The 23,934-nt window shown below is 34.7% G+C and overlaps 1 protein-coding gene across 1 annotated transcript in view; it reads right to left on the bottom strand.

The window, feature by feature from the left end:
* Positions 1–5,307: 5,307 nt before the first annotated feature.
* Positions 5,308–23,934, bottom strand: part of LOC149798760 (uncharacterized) — a 49,394-nt gene continuing 30,767 nt past the window's right edge. The window contains exons 5-6 of the mRNA XM_089957635.1: positions 21,301–21,403; positions 5,308–10,662 (exon numbers count right to left, since the gene is read on the bottom strand). Of these exons, the coding sequence (XP_089813761.1) occupies positions 10,455–10,662; positions 21,301–21,403 (311 nt within the window). The 3' untranslated portion in view covers positions 5,308–10,454. The remainder of the gene's footprint in view (positions 10,663–21,300; positions 21,404–23,934) is intronic.

Raw genomic sequence — 23,934 nt, 5'->3', positions numbered from 1 at the left:
ATATATTTTAAATCACCTACGGTCTTATTTACTGTATAGAAGGATAATACCCAGCCTAAATAGGACTCTGAGGTATGGGCAAGAGAGATAGAACTTTATCACCGGGTTGAAAGGTTCTAGTTTTTGTATTTTTGTCATACCTCAATTTTATTTGTGTTTCGGCAGACTGAAGATTATTTCCTGCTATTTCACAAGCTCTCGATAATTGACATTTGGGATCAGAGACATAATCAAGTAAATTGATCTCTGATTATTCTCTTAAAAGAAGTTCATTAGGATTACACCACTCACTAACAGCAAATAACAGTAAGTGAATAAGTGAATACGTTCATCCCAATCTTTCTTGGTATCAAAGCAATATGACGTTATCATATTATTTAAAGTCTAATGAAATCTTTCCACCCCACCCCCGTTTTCATGGTGAGGACTTGAACTGTTGAATACCTAATTCACACATAAGTTGTTGGATGATTCCTGACATGTAATTAGAACCTTTATCAGATTTCACGGACTTAGGAAGGCCCAAAAGTGTAAAGAATTTAATTAAGACTTTGACTATAGCTTTATTCTTAATATTTCGAAAATGGGATTGCCTCTGGAAACCTTGTTGACGCACACATAATGGCCAACACGTATTGGTTCCCTGACTTGGTCTTGGGTAAAGGACCTTCGCAATCTACCATTATCGAACTAAATAGTTCGTCAAATGCAGGAATTGGTTGTGAATTATCTTTAGGTATCTTTTCGTTAGCTTTTCTTACCATTTGACAGATGTAACAAGATCTACAGTAGTTAGAAACATCACTCTTAATTTTATGTCAATAAAAATGATATAAGATATTGCGGTAGGATTTACTGACTCCCAGACGACCAGGCAAGGGAGTGACATGGGCTAGACTTAGAATTTCCTGTCTATATGACTTAGTTACCACAAAGTAACAGCTAACTGACCACTCATTGTTAGAGGGTACCTCAGGTGGTCTCCATTTTCTCATAAGAACTCCATGTCTCACAAATTAACAAGTTGGTACCTCTGTGAAATCAACTTTGCTAATAGCCCTCTGAAACAAACAGGAGATCGTAGGATCTTTTTCCTGTTCGACGACAAGTGATTGTCGTTTGTTATCCCGATAAGACACAAGAGAATGAGTTGTTAAAAGAGAATCACAATGAACAATACATTTTGATTCATCATTAACAGAAGCGAAAGTGGCGTCATCAAAAGCCTGACGAATACATGTACCAGCCAAAGTAATAGCTTCCTGATCAACTTTATAATCAAGACCTCGCTTTGCCATAGCTATAGATACTGCACAAGCGGGGTCTAAATCAGGGATTTCATTTTCAATGGGATCAATCTTGTGAACCAAACAAGGCTTGTCAGTTACATGTGGATTAACCACAACCTTATCTCTAGCTAAGTCATTGTCTAGTAATTAATGAACACCCTCAGTGAGTAAAGAATTTACAGCGCCAACCGTCACTGGTCCTGAAACTAAGTCTGATGTTCAATTAACATTATCGCGAGGAATTTGAGAAAAAAACCGCACTCTACTCATTGAACAAGAACACTTCCAGAAGAAGAAGACTTCTCTGACAAAGGCAAAGTACCTGAGAACTAAAGACATTGAGAAGCTCCTTTATCAAATAATATTTTAATTGGGATAGAATCGGTCGAATCGCCACTAAGTTATATTGAACCCTTCGACATGAATGGTTCATACTTCTCCATATTATAATGAGACTGAGACTGGGGTTTGTTTAAGCCCACCAATGTATTGTTTCCAATACATTACCATTACCTTGACCTATGAAACACAATAGCATCTGGAACTGTTCTGTCTTTATTCTGTTGCTTACATTCTGTGTTAAAGCAATCAGAAAGAACATGTCCCATTTTCTTGCAATAAGCGCACGTAGGAAGAGATAGGAATTTCTGATCAGTCTTATCAGACAATGGATTCCGCTTAGTTGTACCATATTGGAATTAGGAAGTGCATAATTGAGATTGATTTGTTTCCTGCTAACCATTTGCTGAGATAAAGACGTATTGACAAACAAAACGTTGTGAGCCAAGGAATAATCGTCAGCTGCATGATCAACGTTTTAAAGCATCTATCTTGTCTTCAGCTAGGTAAATTTTAATGTCACTATGGACGTAGTTCTTGAACTCTTCGACTAATATGAGTTGTCAAAGTCTGTTATAATCTTTATCAATCTCTTTCGATGCACACCACCGATCAAATTAGCTGTCTGTTTTCGCTAACAATCAGGTACCAACTCATAAGCCTTCAAGATGCATTCCTTGACCTGATCGTAATCAGTACTTGCTTCTAATGATAGTGAAAATATATGCATCACTGGTTTTGCCAATAAGTCCAGTCTGTAAAAATAAAGTCCAGTGCGGACTTGGCCATTTTGAATTCTCTGCCATATTTAGAAAAGGAGAAAAATACTGGTCTACATCTTTTTGTTCAAAAGGAGGTACCTATCTAATATTTTTTTGTAACATCAAAAGCTGAACTTTCATGAGTTGAGTGCTATTTACTTGCCATTTATATTTCTTTTCATTTTAAAGGCATTTACTTCTGTCTCCCTTTTTTGTAGTTGCAGTTTCATTGCATCTTATCTTTCTGAAATTGTCACTTTGTTCTTTTTGAAATTGCAGTTTCATTTGCATATCTCCTTTCTGAAGTTGTATTTCTCTTTCTATTTCCTGCATTTACATCTCTGTTTCTCTTTCTGTTTCCTTCATTTGCATCTCTCTTTCTTTTTCCTGCATTTTCATTTTCAATTCCATTTCATTTTCTTCTTTTGAATTTGTAATTGATTTTCTCTTTCTTCCTTCTCAAGCTGAAGCTTTGTTAAATTCATTTCATTCTTGCATTTTAATTTAAGTTCAAACACGTGCAGTATTGAGCCTGATTCGGACTTACCAATCAAGCTCAAAGCTGACGTCGTGAAGATGGCATTGGACAGAATTGTTTCGAATAATTTAGAGCAGTTCCAGAATAATTTTAGATTCCAGATAATGAGCACTTTCTATCGCGAATGAACAGTCCAAAAAAACGTTTTTCCTCTCGAAAAATGTAAGTAAAACATAAAACACATCTGCAGACTTACGCCAGGACAACACAAATTGTAAACGACCCAAGCAATCGGAATGAAACTGAATGCTTCATTTTCTCCTTATTTACACCGTGTATTGCGACTGTAGTCCGCAATGGAATCAATGTGACAATATATACTACTGATATACGACAAATTACTTATATTTACATGATCTCGCGCAACCAGTGAGAATCCACATAATTGTTTTGGAAACTTCCATATCCGATATGGTCGAGTTTCTTGAGTAAAAAAAAAACTTATGGACTTGACTTTATCAGCTGTAAGTGTCTTAAACCTTTCCCCTGGCCGTGTCCTACTCCAGCCGCTTTTGTAGTAACTGTTGCTGCTGACATCTAAGTGATGAACGTCGATGTAATGATGAAACTTTTAGAATTCCTTGATCGCAAAGACCGTTCTCTCTCATATGCAACTCTTAGTATTGTTCTATTATTTGACAGATTCGAAATGCAGTTTTAACTGTAATGCAATACAAATATTTTGCAGAGACTTTCTTAATATATGCAAAGAAAAGCGATGTAACTAGACCCATTCATTTAAAGCTTTGCAGAGTCAATCTATATGATATAAATGAACTGTAAAACGTATAACATTGGAAAGAATCTTTAAAAAGGATTTTACACCTTTGAAGTGGTTGATATGACAGATGGTGAAGTTTCAGTCATGCAACACAGTTCGTATTATATTTACACATTGTCTGCAAACTTTTAAATCTCCCGCATAAATGTGCAGCAGCAACTGTAGGCTCATAGTAGTGGTGACAGCAGTAGTAGTTTTAGACGAAGCATCTATACATTCAGCACTCTATTATTTTTAATTAGAACATAACTGAGTATATACCAGAAACAGATTGACTAACCATGGCTGTAATGTATATCTATTTTTTCTGTAACCCCTGGTACATGATTTTATTAAATTTTTGTAACTTTTATTAATGGTTGTAAATTTAATAGAATATAAATTATACGTGACCTGATTCTGTTAAGAACGCACACTGCGTAGGATCTATAAATAGATGTGTACATACGTGTTGAAATTAGTAACAATAATCGTAATGAAAAGACTTAAAATGACGCATGTGACGTAGTTTCTCAGTGACTGATGGGATATCGAAGGTTCGAGAATAATTATGTTGTTTCCATTGGTTGCGCGAGGTAACGTGAATATGCTTTGTTCATCAAAATCAATAGTGTATACTGTCACATGGGGTATGTTACGAAGTGCTTCGCAATATATGATGCATATAAGGAGAAAATGAAGCATTCAGATTCGTTCTGATGTTTTGAGTCTTTCACACTTATTGTGTTCCTGTTATAAGTCTGCAGAAGTGTTTTATGTTGTACTTAAATATTTTTCCAGAGGAAAAAATAAACATTTGTTTATGCTGATTAGCGGTGTTAGAAAGTGCTCATTATTTGGACTATAATATTGTTTTGGAACCGTTATAAATTGTTCGAAGGAATTATGGACAACGCCATCTTGAAAACGTCACGGTTCTTTGAGGACCATTACATTTCCGTTATTGAAATTTATAAGAAACGTTTCATTTATTTAGGACTTTCAAATGTATTTATAAGCATTAGTATGGATTTACTTTATAATACTCTCATGTTTTATTTATAACTTTGATAATTAAATCGTTTGTTAAATTTTACAAAACTTGTTAATTTTGCTTCTTTTCTGTTACTTTCGTTTGTGGCCATAGAGTCGTAACAATGACCAACTCAAGCTTGATTGTTGTTGTTTTGGGTTTATCGCCATTATTTAGCATCTGATGCATGGCGACCAGTATATCTGGTGGAGTGAGTGCCCGCAAAAATTCAGGGAAGGATCTCCGTCCTACGGAAGCTACTGGCAATCTTTCTCACATACTTACGTTGACTGACCCTGAGACTCTACGACACACAAACAGAGTTAAGGTGCTGGTAATCGCTAAAGGCGAGCGCTGTAGATCTCTCAGCCCTCCTCCCCGGCACGGTTTTATGTGCGTGCATGTGTATTTGTATATGTGTGCATGTGAAAGAGAGAATTAAACGATATTGCTGAACAAAGTTAATTGTTGATCACATCTTGTCCTTAACTTCAAACAACTAAAACAAATCCTGAAACATGGTATACTAGAAAAAACTTTTTTTTTATTATTTATAATAATATAGCATTATTCATAATATTTTATACTGTTATGTATATACAATATGTATTGTGTGCTGTAACAAGATGGGTTGGGGTCAGATTATTACAATCTAGACACTAAGAATGATAATGAAAACAAGATATCTATTTATATATGATTAAAGACAGAGAAACCCTAGACGAAACTCGTGTGCATAAAATTTCAACACTGGTATTTTAATACAATGATTCCCACCGAGTTAAATAACTGATATAAGGAAACACGACAGGGTGCCTAACTGGAACAAATTGTAAGATGTAATTAAAAACGAATTGTCAACAATAATAAATGAAATGAAACTTAACAAAAAATTTACGAATAAAAGAAAAGATGAATCACTCAAAACAATGATAGGCGAATTTCAAAGCAATGATAAAGTTTCAATCAAACAGTGATAACTAGTTTCACATAAACAATGGCAAGTTTTCGCTCAAAATGACGATCTTTACTCAAATAATGATACTGATGATTTTCAAATAAAAAATGATACTGAAGATTTGCCAGTAAATAATGATAACAAATTTTACACACGTAACAACGACAGGTTTCGCTCAGATAGCGATAATGATGTTAGCTCAAATAGCGATAATGATGGCATGTCTGCTCTTTATCGCGATAATGGTGGTTTTTCTGCTCGAATAGCGATAATGCCAAGTAACCCAAAGGTTGGAGATACCCTGTGGCGTCCAGATCACAGCCACACTGTATCTTATGTTCCACCACTTTCGGATGGTCAAGCGGCCACCACAAATGGTCCGCCCCTCTCAGCCTGCCAAAGGATCTGTAGGACCCCTTGTTCCCTGCAGGCCCGCTGGTCCCAGAGCTTTGGTCTCTCAACACGAGATAATCACTATCTTCCTCCGTGGAAACGTCACCACCGACATCACGAAACCAGGTACCAAGTCACACATAACTTCTACTCAACAACCAAACCAGCACCACGGTAAAGACCACTCCTCCAACACAGTGTTCTACAGCTGACAGCACCAACAACCCTACACTGCCCAGCACATCTAACACTGACAGTCAAACAATGGCTTTCACACAAGCTCCGTCACATCACAGACAACGCAGTTCAGACAAATATCGGCTCCAAGACGGACAGTACCGCCAGCACAACAGCTGTCACACTAACCAAAACAGACAGTTCAAACAGACTAGGATGACTTTGACAAACACATCGTCTCCGTTCGCAGTCTAACAACGGCTGTCCCAACAGCTGTAGCTATAATGTCTAAGGCCGTGTAGTACATGCGACCCGGCAATGTATAAAATACAATGACATGCGTTACGTATGCACGTACATAGGCATATCGATTTCATAGAAAATTATTTCATCGGGACTACTGTACGAGATTATCAGAATAATCAGGTCGCATACCAGTCTGCATCAGACAGTTAGAATATAACAGAACTTGAAGTAACATTCGCTCGTCACTTAATATATGCAACATTTGTGTGGATACAATTCTTCTGTTCAGTTATTCAATGGCAAACTTAAAAACATACTTGATTAAATCTAGCGTTGCATTACATAGCTCAGAACTATCAAAAATGCGCAATAAATGATAGAACAATAAAACAAAACAACTCTATACTATAATACAGTTAAGAAAATATCACAACTTTACAATTCACATACCTCTACATCTGGAGATATTGAAGCATGGATTGAACTGAACTCACTATATCGAAATAATGTACGATATCAATATAAATAAACCGCCCTCAGGTAACGTTGCGCTCAGAAACGAAACCCAAGTACATTTTATTCCAAATACACGTAAACAATAAATATACACAATTAGGTGATATTAGTTTTACTAAATGATTATATGTTATGTCTATTTGTATATTGTAATTGACCGTAGTCCAAAATCAAGTTAAAGGTGCACCTGACCAGTGACATTTCTTTTGCAAACAACGTAATGTATATCTAATGTTTCTCTATGATTATATATTAAATATTCAGATCATTATTAATGAAGCATATTTTCTCATTTTTGAATGTGGGATATTGTTGTTTTTTTAACTTGAAAATTCCAAAACTTGCTTACAATTTTGAATGTTTTAGAAAAGAGGCTCTAACATTGTGTCTTAGCTTTCTTTATCAATGTCGTTTTCTTGAAATTTACTCATTATTGCCTTAATATACGAAGTGGAATCAGTATTGTTTTGCTTCTTAATTTATGTGGATTGATGTATTCAAATTATAATTCACTGTAATTGCCAAGTGATCAATAGTATTTGTGGACTAAAACATTAATTTAGAATTATAGTGTATTCAGTCAAGGCATTTTTGGATTACAGAATTTTGATACATCAAAAGACTTAACACATGGTAATTTTCTCGGCCATTACACATTAGCACGTTCGAGACTATAGGCACATCAACACATTCAGTATTGGAATTTACTTTAAAAAACCAATGGAGTTCAGTTTAAACTTCATAAATTTGCACTTGTGATAGAATGTTCAGGACTATTTGGGATTTAATTCACAATACTTTAACTTCTTTTTTAAATTTTAAGTTTGCATTGTTGAGAAATACATTATTTGTTGCATTTACGAAACTTTTTGGTTTTCGTCCTTTTCTGTTACTTAGTTTAAGACCATAGATTCATAACAAAACAAGTAAGCGTTCCGTATTTTGTAATATTCATTAAACCTGTGTTGAAAAAGTAGAAATGTGTTTATGGAATACACATACCCTAAAACATTACCAAAATAATGAACTTGAAAGTAGATAACGGTATGGATGAAATTACTTACATCGGATGACAATATACGAGAATCACTGTCATGAGGAATAACACTCATCATGTTTACCACGTATCTTACATTTACAAAAAGCTTATGATGGAAATTGCCACCGTTATAACATAATATACATTTGCATGAGCGATGATATTGGAAAGGCGCTAACTTTAGATTCATGCAATAAAACTTTTAGAACATTGACAGTTGTCAAAGGAATGCTGTTTATCTTTGTTATTATTATTATTATTATTATTACTATTACTATTTTAAGTAGTAGTAGCAGCAGCAGCAGCAGCAGTAGTAGTAGTAGTAGTTTATCCTAAACTTTTCCTGTGCCACGTATGGTAATAATATGACAGTGTTGCAATCGGGATTAATCATAATGATGACTTTAATGTTTCCGTTAGCGATGAGGATGAGTAAAAAGGTGAAGTAAGCGCATCTTTAGTTTAATAAAAATACCAGTGAGAACTATCAAAGAAAAAATAACATTTGATTTATGGCAGATACGCATTTACTTCCGAATAGCCCGAACACCTGGCATTGACAACAGGTGTTTGAATGCTGAATATATAAATAAGCTAGAAAATTAAAATGGATCGTACAAAAAGACTAATGCCAAAATTACTTCCCAAAATAATGGTTTGAGGTCATCATTTATTTAATCATCGGTTAATTAATTAACCGAATATAATCTCTTACATTTCATAAACGTAGTTATGCAACATTGGTGTAACAAATTGTGAGTGTAAATATCTGCTATTTAAATTGCATTTCTAGAGAAACAACATATGATAATAGTAGAGTTTTACAATCCAAGAGCAGGAAAAGGATTTAAAGAGATATAAATTAAGCAAAGTAAAAACTGGTACAAAAGGTATTCGAAACAAGCCTTTATGAATATCTCTTCTATCAATGATTGGAACATACTTGTTTCTGAGTCGGTGAAACATAATGCCTATTCGCGGCTCGAGTAATCGTTCCTTGTAATATGTTCTATCTATAATAGTAGTTCTCACTAAGTGGTTCTTTAATGTTTTTTAAAAATATATGTATTCATGTCCGTTTCAAATTAATGTCATGGTATTCAGCTATTGCTATGTTGTGAGCTTTCTATTGCACCTTTTTATACCATTGTTATTATTTGTCAATGCTGACTGTTGCTCGAGTGTGAACTTTCTATGGCACGTTTCTTATGCGGATTAAGCAAAAAAAAAGAAAGATTTTCCAAATTAGAAGCTTTAGGTTTTGTTTATTTTGTTTTTTAGTATTTGAATAATTTTTCCTTGTCTTTTCGTCATCAGCTCCGATTCACCTTTCTATATGAGAATAATATGATTAACTATATGCATCGATGATTTCCAATAGTCCAGTTTGTTTTGTAATTAAACTCGTCACGCAAATATCTGGGTCTATAAATAAGTGAGAATGTTTACGTCTCGTTTTGATTCTTTAGTGTGAATGTTCAATAACTTTAAATAAAGGCAGCGAGTAGACTACAACAATTTCTTTTACAGTATTGAAAACAAAATTACTAATTTATGAATAACTTACAAGATTTGAATGTGTACTAATTCAAACAGCAAGTATTGTAAGTATTGCAGAGATTAATACAATAAAATCAGTAATTATGACTGACAGATTTTTGGCAAACTTCATACTGTTGAAACTTAATGATGAATAAATTGATATAAGATGTATTTATACTGATAACTGATAATGTTTAAGGTGATGTTGCTAAGTCCAAGCTGTCTATTACGATACAGTTGACAAGTTACCTATCTTTGATGGACACATACTTTCTACAGACAATTCAGAAAAAGAAATGAGAAGCAAAGTAATAAGTATTTCAAACATACTTAACGTATTTTTAAATAAATATTTCCATGAAACATCCATTACGGTACATGTTAGGATGAATATTTGCAAACTTAATATGTACTAAACATAACAAAGAATACATAATACTTGGTAAAAAAGAATAGATGGAATGCGCTAATCTAAGTTACATAAAGGAATGTATACCTATTGCAATATCAATTCACAATGGTTAGCATATATAATCATTAGATATTAAATCAAGTATCAGTTCTAGGTTTTCAATGGCGATTTACATATATTTATAAATGTGTATTATTATTACTTGAAGGTCCAAAAGCGAGGACAGCGGCTAGACACGAATATTAACACTGTCCTGCTTATTTTTGAAAGTTAAACCGCAAATATTTTCCATATTTATCAACTTTCATTTTAGTTTCTTTTATTATTTTAAAATACGTTTTTTTTAATATTTGAGTTTACTTTACTAGTATCTCTTCTTACTCTGAACAATACATTTGTCATTTGGAAATATCCGAACACGATTCAGTTTCCGTTCTCGTGTTGACCTTTATTAATTCCATCTCATTAGGTAAACATGCAAACATGCACTCCCTTGATTCGTAACATTCGATTTGTTGCCTCCCTTGACTGGTTGGTCAGATTTACATGCCCTTAGAGCGTCTGTTGTATCGTTGGAATATGGAGGCTGGTAAAGGTCTTGAAATGTTGAGTCTTCGTTAGTGACAGATCTCAGCAAGGGAGTCCTGGCTTTATACCTCCTGAAATAATAATAATAATAATAATAATAATAATAATAATAATAATAATTATTATTATTATTATTATTATTACTATTATTATTCTTATTCTTATTATTATTATTATTATTATTATTTTTATTATTACAATACATACGTTAAAAATAAAAAATAAAAAAATTAAAATTAAAAATAACAAATTATAGTAAAGGAGAAGAAGCAGAAGAAGAAGAAGAAGAAGAAATGGAAAAGTGTAGTAATCAAACCTAAAAAGACATGGCACATATTTGCTGTCAAGATGTGAACCTCAGGTATAGAACGTACATTTTTGATGAAAACAAGCAAATGAGTTTGAGACATAAATGCAAAGTCTAAAGGGTCTATTTCGGATGCAGTGCATTCAAAAGCTGTTCAATCAAAGCTGTACTGTTCCAGTGACTGAGAGAAGGAGCATGATTAGCTTTGAGGACTGCCGATGTGGCTGAAGGAAGAGAAATTACTGATGGACAAGAAGAGGAACGTGACCTACATCGCAGACATAAAAGTACTATGGGAATAAATTTACGTTATAATAATGACCATCTTGTGTATGGAAACACAATATTGTCCACTTTTGTAAATGTGCACAACACAACAATATTGTGTAGGATACAAGTACCGCGAGACCATTTGTACATCTATAAATTTCTTGTTTATCAAATAGGAATACAGGAACAACTGTAGACCTCTTCAAACACTTCGATACGATTTCCAGAAATTAAAATGCAGATTCACGCATGTTTATTTACATAGCTTCTAAATATACCATCGACAGCCCAGGAGCACTCATATGATTGTAACTGCAAATAAATCCACTCCAGATCCTAAGCAATGCTGTATTGTCTTCAGTGAAAAGTGAACATGGCATAAACTGATTGAGAAAACTGAATAGAGCAAACACAGATTGGAAAATCTGAATAGAGTAAATATTGATTGGGAAAAGTGAAAAGAGCAAGCGCTGACTGGGTGTAGCACAAACCATCGTATAAAGTTATGTTATAAAAAGGGTTGTCAGATATTGGAACAAACTGTTTCAAGCGTTTAACAATAAAGTAACAATCCCGATATCGGGAGATAATGTATAATTTCTTTTACAGGTTTGAAGAATTTACCAGTATCATCAAAGCTTAATTTTGGTTTAAACTATTCTCTCAGTATTGATACAATAAAGAAAAGCACTACAACGGTGGAAAACTAATCCGTTACAGTACAATAGGAAATTGTAATGGACATTAAGGAAAACGAAGCGGTTAAAACTTTTGAAAAGAGAGTACATAATGCCGATGCTTATACTGTCAACGATGCCAGCACGTGATTTAGTCATCGCCATCACTGGAGTTATAGCTATTGTTACACCATCTTCTTTCAAGATTCGTTTTTAGTGATTCATCTGATTTTAAATTGTTCTCAAACTTTTAAATTTAAATTCTCCATGCTTGCCCCAAATATTATCTCGATCTGTGTTGTCCAACTAATACCGCTCTATCAGTTTTGGTGATGTCCTACTGTTTTTGCCATTAACTTGTTTGCGTAATGTTCATTTGTTCCTATCCGTTAGTAACTTTTCTGCATATTTTCAGGCATCAGATTTCACAGAATCTGGTTTGATTTTGGCGTATTATACCATATTAACCCATTCTCTTAACACTAGCTCGACTTCGGAAGTTAATAATGTTTTACAACATAGATGGAAAATGACTGCTTTGAAGTCTTCAACGCAATCATCAATCATAGTCTATGATTTTCTTACATATCTATTCACGACTCATGTGTCAAGTATTTGCATATTTGTTTCATCGGAGAGATGTTCTTATGCATATTTGTTTCGCATTTTGTGGTTATTATTATTATTATTATTATTATTATTATTATTATTATTATTATTTAAAGGTATACATGATAACTTGGATCTGAGCTCAGGACACTGATATTCCAATGGGAATTCCCCGGGTACCTGCTGTTTACCATGTTCATTACTAAAATTCTAGTTAATAGCCTGATATTATTGACAACCTAAAATGTTTTGAAAATGAACCTTCGACATTTGATTCATTCTGTTCTTCACCTCGTGACTTAGTTTCTGATATAAGCGGAAGTAAACAAAAAGTCTTTATTCCTTTCTTAACACCATTCTTTACAGGAATCGTTTCTGTTAGTGTTCAGATAGAATTTGAGATGATTTATTAATTTAAAGGAATCATTGGGATTACACCGTGTTCATTAATACTTATAGGGATAAATCACTATTTTGGGATTATTGTAATTTATTCAGCGACATTTTGGATGATATCATTGTGATACATCAAGACTGTCGGAACATCAACACTATTTCAAGATATTGGTATATCAGCAGGTTCAAAATTGGAATTCATTCGGAGCACGACTTGAATTCATTCGGAAAACTCGATACTTCTGGACTTCTAACGTTTTGGAATATTTAGGATACAATTGACAGTACTATAAGTTCTTTCCTAACTTTTCTTTTTATATTTAAGGGAAATAAATTATTTTTTAATTTACAAATTTTTTATTGTTCGCTCTTTTCTGTTACCTAATGTACGACCATTGAGTCGTAAGAATGTATTTTGTTGCCTTGGCACAACAATGGTTTAAGCAGAAATTCTCTTCCAAAGAAGCAATGGAATTCTGGTTGCATATTCTGAAATAAAGAGTCAACACCTTTTACCCTTCTATCACTTTTTCCTGTTCAGCATAGCTACAATTACTAGTTCCTACTTGTTTTACTTGCTTTAGTAATGGGTGCTGAGTCTAGCGAAATTTCCATTACGTGTTTTATGTTTAGCATTCTAAGCTTGATCCTTTCACATTTTTTTTCTTCTTGGTACAAATTTAAAGTATGACGTACAGTTCTACCATCTCAGCTTGTATGAACCTCTTCAGAACGCCATATACTTTGATCTGCAAAGTCAGTAGCATGATTTACAGAACCATCCACTTGTGTTTGTTGCTAGCCCATCACATCATTATCTTCCATGCAGGACTTTCACAATATGTTATTTAGAAAATCTCTAATATGATGTTTTGGTTCGTGTAGGAAATGGGTAACTTACGACTAAAGTGACTGGATAACGTCCGACTTGAATATGAACTGGGATTTATAGAAAACCAGTGTAGCAATTAAACAATGCACACATATATAAATATAAACCAAATGCAAATTTGGATATTTTGTCTTGTACTTTTGCGTTTCAACAAACGTTTTTAATGCATTTGTTGTTGCATTAAACCTCTGTGAAATTCAATTATATCCTTTTCTTCTTAATAATTTAAACATGTTATCGAATACTCCTATAACGTACCATAGCACATTTGAAATTAGTTTTCATAACTCAAAATAAATCTGAAGTCATCTTGCGAATGTCTTCTGTTCATATTCAAATGAGCCAGATAAAATAACTACATTAAAGGTCCACATATAACTCAGTTCCAAAGACAGCTTGGACAAGTTTGACATGAATGCAGAATAACAGGTGGGAAGACAGCTTGGACGACGTTTACATGAATGCAAAGTAACAAGTACACGAAATACAAACAAACATACAACGCACAATGTTTAGAAAAAATCAAGAAGAGTCCAACATGTCAAGAAAGTCCAACATGCCAAGAAGAGTCCAACATGTCAAGAAAGTCCAACATGCCAAGAAAGTACAAAACATGCCACAAGATGCAGAATTCTCAATTCTTGAAACACTATATATATGTTGAGAAGGAGCAAGCATTTAAGACAATTAGGCTTAGGATAGAACCCATGCAAATCACGAACGAGGTCGGTAAACTACTAGTCTCAAATATAAAGTGGGATAATCATTCATAGTCATTACTATCAGAGCAGTTCCAAATATCACGCACACAACCAGCTTCATGAATTAGACTAAAGAGGGAGCTGCAGAATAATGGACGGAACGTCTAAAAACTAATGCCCATCTATGGTGGTCTGCATTTTCTTGTAATGTAAATAATGACTTCGTTGGAAGATTTCAGAGGATGCCAGGGCATGGAAAATCGAGACCAAGCCGGAAAGAGAGAACTATGAAGAAAAGAATGTACAGACTTTGAACGGAAGAAAGCCTTGTCTAAGGTAAAAAGACATATGAACCAGATGAAAACCCACTGAGAAATAATCTTTAAACTGACGGAAACTTGCAGTGTATTGCTATTTTAAAGGAATAACTGGCAGGTTACGCTTCTTGTTTATGTCTTCAGATTTGAGAGTACAAGAGAGAAACAGGATCACTATTGATAGTAGTGCAAGACCAGTCATTCGTGACTTACAATAAGAACACATGTGAATACTACACAACATTGAATATAAGACGGTTAATAATCTAACCAGCGAGTGCATCAAAATAGCCCAAAATGCGTTTCATACGGCAAATTAGAACCTTTTGTACATTATGAACATTCTAAGAAAACCCGTATGAAGTGCACAGGCACATGATATGATCATATTTCAGAAACGACAGCTAAACACAGTGTCATGTGGGACTGCAACATCCACACAGAACACATTACATACCACAGTTGCTATATATAGCTAAAGTCCAAAAAGAGAGCTACCAGACATGCATCATTAGCCAAGCAGGTAAATGTCAAATTGATGAAAGCTAAATGACGTGGAACACAGGTAAAAAACTTAAATATACCTTGGGAAAGTGGAGATGCCACTGAAGTCAAAACCTACCCGAAAAGAAATTGCCTCGCTTGACATCAGAACGATTACGCATAGTCCTTTAAATTTAAAGCTACAAAAGTGGTCGATTCCACAGGCAACTTACACATGGTAGTTTTCATTTTTCCAGACGTCTGATATGCTTGTAAAATATGAGCGTGCAATTAGTCGTAAGTAGGGTTGGTATTTTTGTGTGTTACATGTTTTGTTTGTAATGTCTTTAAAATTTTCTTAAAATTATCTATTGTTTGTTCTCATCTTAAAGACAAATTATATTAATATCTGGTAAATACAGATCTACAAAACAAACAAAGGATGGTTCTAAATATCTTAGTCCTACATATCACTGTATACAAATGTTCCAAGTTTGTATTAAACAGAACCAAATTGTGCAAGTGGCTACGACTAGTTTAGTTCATGAATAGACATTGATAACATTTGATAAAGGTGATGTCAACATGACAGTGGTAAACACCTTAGGGACAATACTTTTTAAAAGATATATCTGACGATAGTCATCACCATTCAAGCTAAATGATATAAACAGATTTGCAGTTACTAGCGTGTTTGAAAACAAGATTCAGAATGTGGTGTCTTTAAAGGTAAAATGTAGTGTGCAGCTGTTTTAATCAGCTTATCTAACCTTTCAATGTAATGTATGTTGATGATATTTAACGCCCTTGTTAAGTGATACAAATATCTAACAGTTGACCTGTCCTTTGTTTTTATTATAAGTTAAAATCATCATTGTAAACTACATTCAAATTTTGATTCTTTCTCCTGTTAATCTACATTAGTTTACAACTCTCTAGAAAACGTTCTGCAGTCGTCTGACGATCATTCAGTTGATACTAAATTCCATTGTAGTTTGAACACTGATTAAGCTATTGTAATCGTGCTCCTATCTGATGTTGTCTTGGGGTTGCATTATCGATTGACGTGAATAGATGCTTCAAAATCCTTTATTTTATACAAATTGACACGAAATTCATTTTTCGATTGATTTTTAATTGCTTCATTGAGACAGTTTGTTTTCACACTCACAACAAAATAATTATTTTCATATTTGTTTTAATAAGCTTAACATTTCTTCCATTATAGCTCGAGCCTAATTTCATGAAATTTACTTATTGTGTTCTTGTCTGCTAAAAACACGTTTTTCCTTCTTTTCCTTCTCTTCCTTGTCAATATGCAATTAAGGAAAACTTGTCACGTTGTACGACTAGTTTTGTTCATTTTGAGACGATTCCTTAACTTTTGAAGTGATCAGTTGTATGTCCTCTATTTATTTCAACGACACAATGTTTCCAGGACATACAAATTTAAAACGATTTTTACCCTATTCATTGAACCATCTCAAGTCTTACAACACTGTACACGACATTTTGTTTGCCGTAGAGCACGAACTCCAATGAGTCCTCGGGTTTGCAAACAGCATGGTCACCTAATATATCCTTTCTGACTTTAAAAACTTGTCTGTGAATTTAGGTACATTACCATATGAACATAATGTCTTTTAATTCGCAACGTTCTATGCCAGTTTCATTTCTGTTAAATAGTATCACTATCTATTATCTGCGATTCTATTAAACCTCCCGACAACAGAAAACATTATATCTGAGCAAGTTAATCATAACTGAGTAGTGTCTCTTTCAAACAACTCCTTTATCATGCAGTTGTACATTTTTGGTTTGTTCTGTTTTCGCTTATAAAGATTTCTCTAAATGCATTTGTAGCCGTTATTATCATTCGCTTGCTTTTGCATATCTCTAACATATGCTTGAAATCATTTAAACAAAACCTCCTTATTGGAAATAACTATATGACTTCTTTGAATACATGAATTCAGATTTTTATTCTTCGGTTCTTTTTATCTCCTTATTCCCATCTTGTTTATATACTTTCACAAATGCATAATATTTGCAGAGGAAACCAGATCAGTATAATACACACTCTATACCAGGCAAGTATTCTTCAAATTTCGCAATTTATTTCAGTTCAGGATTGATGTAACTCATATTCATATTGCTTGTCTGTCTATCTGATCTCTATGCAAAATTGACTCCTGTCGAAGACCAATGTTGTACTTTCTTCTCCACATTTGGCACGTAAAACGTGAAATAAACGTTCAACGACGGAATCTATGCTGAACCAATTAGCATATATACAGTCAGTGTTCTTATGGTATAAACTATATTTTCACAGCTTCATCAACATTTTTATTGGGATGTTTAATACGTCTGATTGTTAAGCCTAAAACAGACTTTTGAAATTTGTTACTGTTGAACGTCTTGAAATATATGCACTACTCATACATAACCATATTCATCAACTTCATCAAACGTCGTTGGGGCACCAAAGATGACTGCACAACATGTATGTCAATTATCTACCGCCCTTTGGAAATCTCCAAACCCCATTCTTGTCTACTGTTTAATGTTGTCTTCCCACCTCTTGTTGTGTCTGCCTCTTCTTTTGCGCCCTTCGCTGTTTCATGCATGACTGTTTTTGCCGGTCCAGATGATCTTGAGACATGATCGTACCACTTCAGTTTGTGTTTTCGCACATTGGTCAAGAGGTCCTCATAAGGTCCGATGGCTCTTTGGATCTTACTGTGGACTTCTTTGTTGGTTACATGGCCAGGTATGAGATGCCAATGATCAGGAGGTAACATCTCATTTCAAAGGTTTGTATCCTGCTTTATACATCTGATGTGAGCGTCCACGTTTTACAAGCATACGAAAAATGGTTATGACAATAGAGAGCATCAGCTTTATTTTTGAACCACGAACAATGTTAGTATCCTTCCATATTGATATCAACCTTATTATTGCTGTTGTTGGCTAGGCAATCCTGCAAAGTAGTTTTGATTTGGAAGCTACATCTGGGATAATTGATTCCAAGTACTTGAAGCTTGTCACTATTTCCAGCTTCTGTCCACTGACCTTTATTTCTGCACTGATGCCATTGTTGTTGTTGATCATCCGTTTGGTCTTTTCTGTGCTAATCGCCATACCGTATGATGTGGAGGTTGTGTAGAGACGCTCAATCAAGCCAGCAAATTCCTTTACATCTCCGGTTAAACCATCAACATCATCTGAGAAGATAAGGTTGGTGATTGTTCTTCCTCTGACGCTGACAATTCTGTTGTGGTCATATAAGAGATCTATGATCTGTTTTTTGAAGCCATTGATGAGAATAACATTTGTGGCTTTGTCACAGAGGTGCTCAACAACCTGCAAGAGGTTTGAGCTGCTGATGTACTTTTTTTTAAGTTGCCCATAATGCGGCATGCTATACCCTGTCAAAGGCTTTCTTGAAAACTATTAAGACATGGTAGAGATTGTGTTGATGTTAAAGGCATTTTTCGCAAAGGAGTCTGATATTGAAGATTTGTTCTGTGGTATTCCTTCCTTCTCGGAAGCCTGCCTGCTCTTTAGCAATAATGTTCTCTGCTTGAGACTTTTGTGTGTTGAGAATAATCTTCAGCATGACTTTGCTTGAGTGGTTGATCAGACTGATGGCTCTGTGGTTTTTTTTCCTTTCTTTAAATTTTCTTTCTTGGGAAGCACGATGACCAAAGATTGTGTCCATGCGGTGGGCAAGTCTCCTTCACTGTTTTGTCTTGTTGCAGACTGTGGTTAGGACTCTAAATATTTTTTTTTCTTATCTATCTGCATTTTTTTAACTCCTTCATTTCCTTTTTCAGTTCTCTTCTTTGTTCATATAGCTTAAGGACATATGATATCACCCAAAGAAGTCGACGATATTTGACAATGATCTTGATGGCTGAGCCAGTCACAGTTGTGTTGAACATGGTTATTAAAGACTCTAGTTCGGTGTCTTGGTTGCCCATCGTTATGAGAGGCACAAAGTTAACACCAATCATTGCTTGGAAGGCTTCTGCGACTTTTGGCTCTTTCAAGTTTTCAGGGTCAAATCTAATTTTTGGTTGGTTCGGCTTTATAATCATTTTCAGGTGGAGGCGAAGCGTTGTCGTTAATAAATCACTTCCAATATCTGCTCTTGGAAACCTTTGTGTTTCGGCGATATTCAGTCATGTGCTGAATCGTCTTTTCACTAAGGTATAGTCAATCTGGTTGTGATTTGTCCATCTGGACTGTGCCAGGTCTAATTTCTAGATGTTTTGTGCTGGCCGAACGTGATGTCTGGCACAAGAGTTTTGTTAGCAGCAATCACCAAAAGCATGAGTCATTTGTTTCTGTATTGCAGATGAGTCCGCAAGTGCCTTGCCAGTTTGTCTGTGAGTCAGCTCCCAACTTTGCATTCCAGTCTTCTTGTAAAAGCAAATGTCCCTCTCGGGTGAGTTTCAATGACATCTTGCAGTTGATCATAGATATTCTCGCGTTCGTTATCAATTTGGTTAGATATGAGTGCATAGGCCCGTATGATTGTGATGTTGAAAGGGTTCGCCCTCAGGCGGATGGTAATAAGCCTGCCTGGGATTGGGCAGCAACCCATAATGCTGTTTACAATCCCCTTCTGGACAAGAAACCCAAGCACATGATTTTGATTGTCACCTTTTCCACTGACGTAGAGCTCCTGCACTTTATATATTGTTATTTCGACAAGAAGTTTCCGGCGCACTTCATAGAGAAAATAATTTTCCAGTCGTATCTCACCAACTCTCTTGTGTGAGTCCTTTAAACTTTTCCAGAGCCCTCAGTGTTCTTATATTCATTGTACCGATAATGATGTTGGCTCTCCCACGGATCTTGGTAGTCGGAGCAACTGTAGTATTCTTGTCACCTCCGTCCGTTCAGCAGCGGAAGGTGCGGCCATTGTTGACTCTGGATGCGATCAATCCGGTATGAAAGAATTTCTAGTTATCTTCATGTGCTGTGTGAAGGACAAGATAGATCCTGGCAAATCCTATCCCTCTCCAGAGCGGATGACCACAGCTGAATCACGCTCTGATCCTGAGCACATGGTCGTTGAGCTCATTTTAGAGCCCTTCGCCCTGGCCTAGGAAGACATCCGCCCAGATACGCCGTGCTATCATTGCATTTTGTCCCCCATAGTTGGGAGACTCTTGCGGGATGGAGAGTCTTGTTCCATCCCGTTCGGATCCGATGGACCCGACCACTGCCACAAACCATATTGTTGCCACTGTAAAATCTGTACTCATATACACTAATTTCAAACGAACCTTTATGTCTCTTTATTGCTGAGTATTTTACCAGTATAATCCTTTCAGATGACATTTTATAAATTTTACTTCAGTCTGATTTGTCTATTTTGTGTATTTTTATTTTTGCTGTTGTTTCATCCCTTACCATTATAAGTCGGTATAAACAATATTACTGGCGGGAATATCAATTCATTTATCATAAAAATAGATATAAATAATTGTACCTAGATCTTTGAGTACAAAATTCCAGTTAAGCTAATCTGTATATAGTTGACTTTGTTTGGTTTGTCATTAAGACTAAATAATTTAAAATGTTATTTTGTATTGATGCTTTGTGACTACGACATTTAGAAATATTTTTCTGTGATATGCATTTAGTAAAATAACTAAGTGCAACATTTTGATAAATGAATGTCTTATGTATTGATGTAAACGCATTGGCCAACTAGATCTCATTTATTAGATTATTTTGGGATTAGCACTGTTGGTGCATTGGGAGTGACACTCACTGTTTAAAATTTGTATATTGAAATCCGGACAATATAATCCTCCATATTGTAAAGTAAATATTAGTTAAATGTTCACTTGTAAATAGTATGAATATTATACATTTTACCGTTGCATTTTTATTTTTATCACTTGCTTTAATCTGACCCATGAGGAACTTCATGATCACAAAGTATATAAAACTATATGTTTACATCCTAAATATAGTTATGATGTTAACTGTAGATCAGCCGAGAATAAATTGTTTGCAGTGTTTATGCTGTTCACGTACCTGGAGCAAAAATATGTAGTCAGACAAACAGCCACGATGATGATGAACCCTGTCCCAGCTAGACCTCCAATAAGATAATGGGATATCGGCGGAATCACATCAGCTGTATAATAATAATCAGCACATTAATGATTACTAAATAAGTACACACACACACACACACACACACACACACACACACACACACACACACATATAATTATTATTTTTCGTTTTTATTCTGGCTACTGTGCAACAACTTCTGCTTTCCAGCTCCACGTGTCCTAACAACATATAATGCTATATACTGAAACCCCCAGCTTTGCTGCCCAAACTTTATGAAGGCACCTCGAGGAAACTTACATAATAGGGAAAGCGTCTCCGGTTGAACAAAACAAGACAAAATATTCCAAAGGTGACGTAAATTTTGAACTATATGTTTCACCTGTATCAGGCAAAAATACCTTTTATAAGTTGTATGGATATTATGAGACTCAGGTCTCCTTAAGGAGATTTACACTGTATTTATCTCACAGAACTGCTAACATACGTCCTAACAGTGGTGGTCCTAAAATAATCCAATGCTGTGAGTGTTGATATGCCTGTGATGGCCTATGCTGTACTGATGTGTCAACAGTCTTTTGTTGAATCACAAAATTAATATGCAATAATATATCCATATTTGAATTTAACATAATACCCACTTAATGTATCTGTCCAAAAATGTCTTATGATGAGCACTTTTTATTTCAAGTGAGTAAATAATCTGTATAAATATATTCCAGCCCAATGAAATACTGGACACAAAATCAATACAACTGGTTCTACTCAGATCTTACAGTACGTATTCAAAATTTCTAGCAAAGCAAGATTATATTGTCCTCTGCTTGATCTCAGGTTACAATTAGCATTTGCTTTCTCTGTAAAAACTATTACCTAATGGAAACATTTATTCTGGAAGGTTCCATATATTTACAATATTACAATATTAGTTATAATTAGAAGGTCTGTTACTAAAAGTTTAATGTGGAATGAAGAATACATAAGGTAAGCCAGATATAGTTATAGGGGAATTCCAATAACCTAAACACAGATCCAAACACATGTGTACTTCTATTGATGCCTGCCAGTAGCTTTTCGTGGGTCGGTGGTTCTTCCCTGGGTTTTCCAGGGTTCTTCCTCCACCAGATATACTGGCCGCCATGTATAGCCTATCTTGTGCTGAAAAATGGCGTTAAACCCTAGAACAACAACAACAACTTCTATTGATAATGATCCTAATATTAAACCTATACTCATATAAAAATATAAGCTATGTATTAGATCTTCAATGAACAATAAAGAAGATAAATGATCTTGGTCAGGTACACAACTTGATTTCGGACAAGGTCAATTACAGATTTCAACTTTACATAAATCCCAGCAAAACACGAAATGCGAAAATGAAAACAGCTAACAAATAAACAATGCAAGTTAATTATATATAACTATGAAATAATTAATGTAGTCTTTCTCTCAGTTTCATCTTAAAACGAGAGCAAGAATAAAATATATACATTAAACTGACTTATAATTAAATGCATAAACGATAGCCTCTGCAGTGGAACTTTGACAATCAACAATAAAAATTGCCTTTAGCTTTTCGACTCAAACAGTAAAACTGTTTTCAGCATTGTTCGCTGGATGGGATATTCAGTGGAATGTTCTTGTGATACGGAGAAAAATGGCCTATAACCCGATAACTTCTACACTACAAATGTTCACATTACTGATTGCAAGCAAGTATATATAGTGGAAATCTTCTGCTGGAAACAAGAGGTATTATCTTTAAATTGAAAACATGAAAAATTATGTCATCTGGTGATATATTCATTGCTCTGTTCCAAAATACTTTGCCGGTTGAATTACGCAGTACCATTACTTGTTAGGCTACAAAAATGACCAGTACATGGGATAGAAATTAATTCGCAAAGTTTATATTTGAATTCTTTACAACATCGTACTACAATATTCTACAAATATAATCATACTTTGTTGACAAATATGCTATAAAGTAACTTTTATGCCCTTGCACATAACAGCCAAAAGCTAAATTAATGGAAAAATTAAAACAGAGTTTTATTCATAGTATCCCCTTTAATTAAAAGCGTTTTCTCTTTATATAGTGAGTGACATTATTTTTATGATGGTGCTTTTGACACTATCTGTACGCGATGTACCCTTTGGATCAAAGGTTTTAGTGCACAACTTTAAATGTAATAAATCACTGTTAATAAGAAACAAAAAATGTATCATAACTACTGGTAAGACAAGCTGAGGGAATAATGTTTGTAAACTGATTGAGATACTGAAAATTGCTCATACTTTTTAATGTAAAGTTTACAAACTGTAGAACTAATTTTATTCACAGACAGAATATCTTAAATTTCCAACTAATACCACTGAATGAATGCAAAGTGTTTGATCATAGTGTTCTAAAATATCTAACAACGGGAAATTTCAGATGAGCCAAATCAAGTTCAACTCTAAATTACATAAATGCCTAGGTCAAGCTGATGTCTCATGCACTTTCTCAGTTCCAGAAAGTATCATCAGACTATAGATTCCTCGATGGTGCCAATAAATGGAAGTGAGGAATACCATGATTTCCTTTAT

The sequence above is a fragment of the Sinohyriopsis cumingii genome, chromosome 5 (genome assembly GCF_028554795.1).
Source record: "Sinohyriopsis cumingii isolate HCF-2022 chromosome 5, ASM2855479v2, whole genome shotgun sequence".
Lineage (NCBI taxonomy): Eukaryota > Metazoa > Mollusca > Bivalvia > Unionida > Unionidae > Sinohyriopsis > Sinohyriopsis cumingii.
This window is presented reverse-complemented; position numbering and strand designations above follow the sequence as displayed.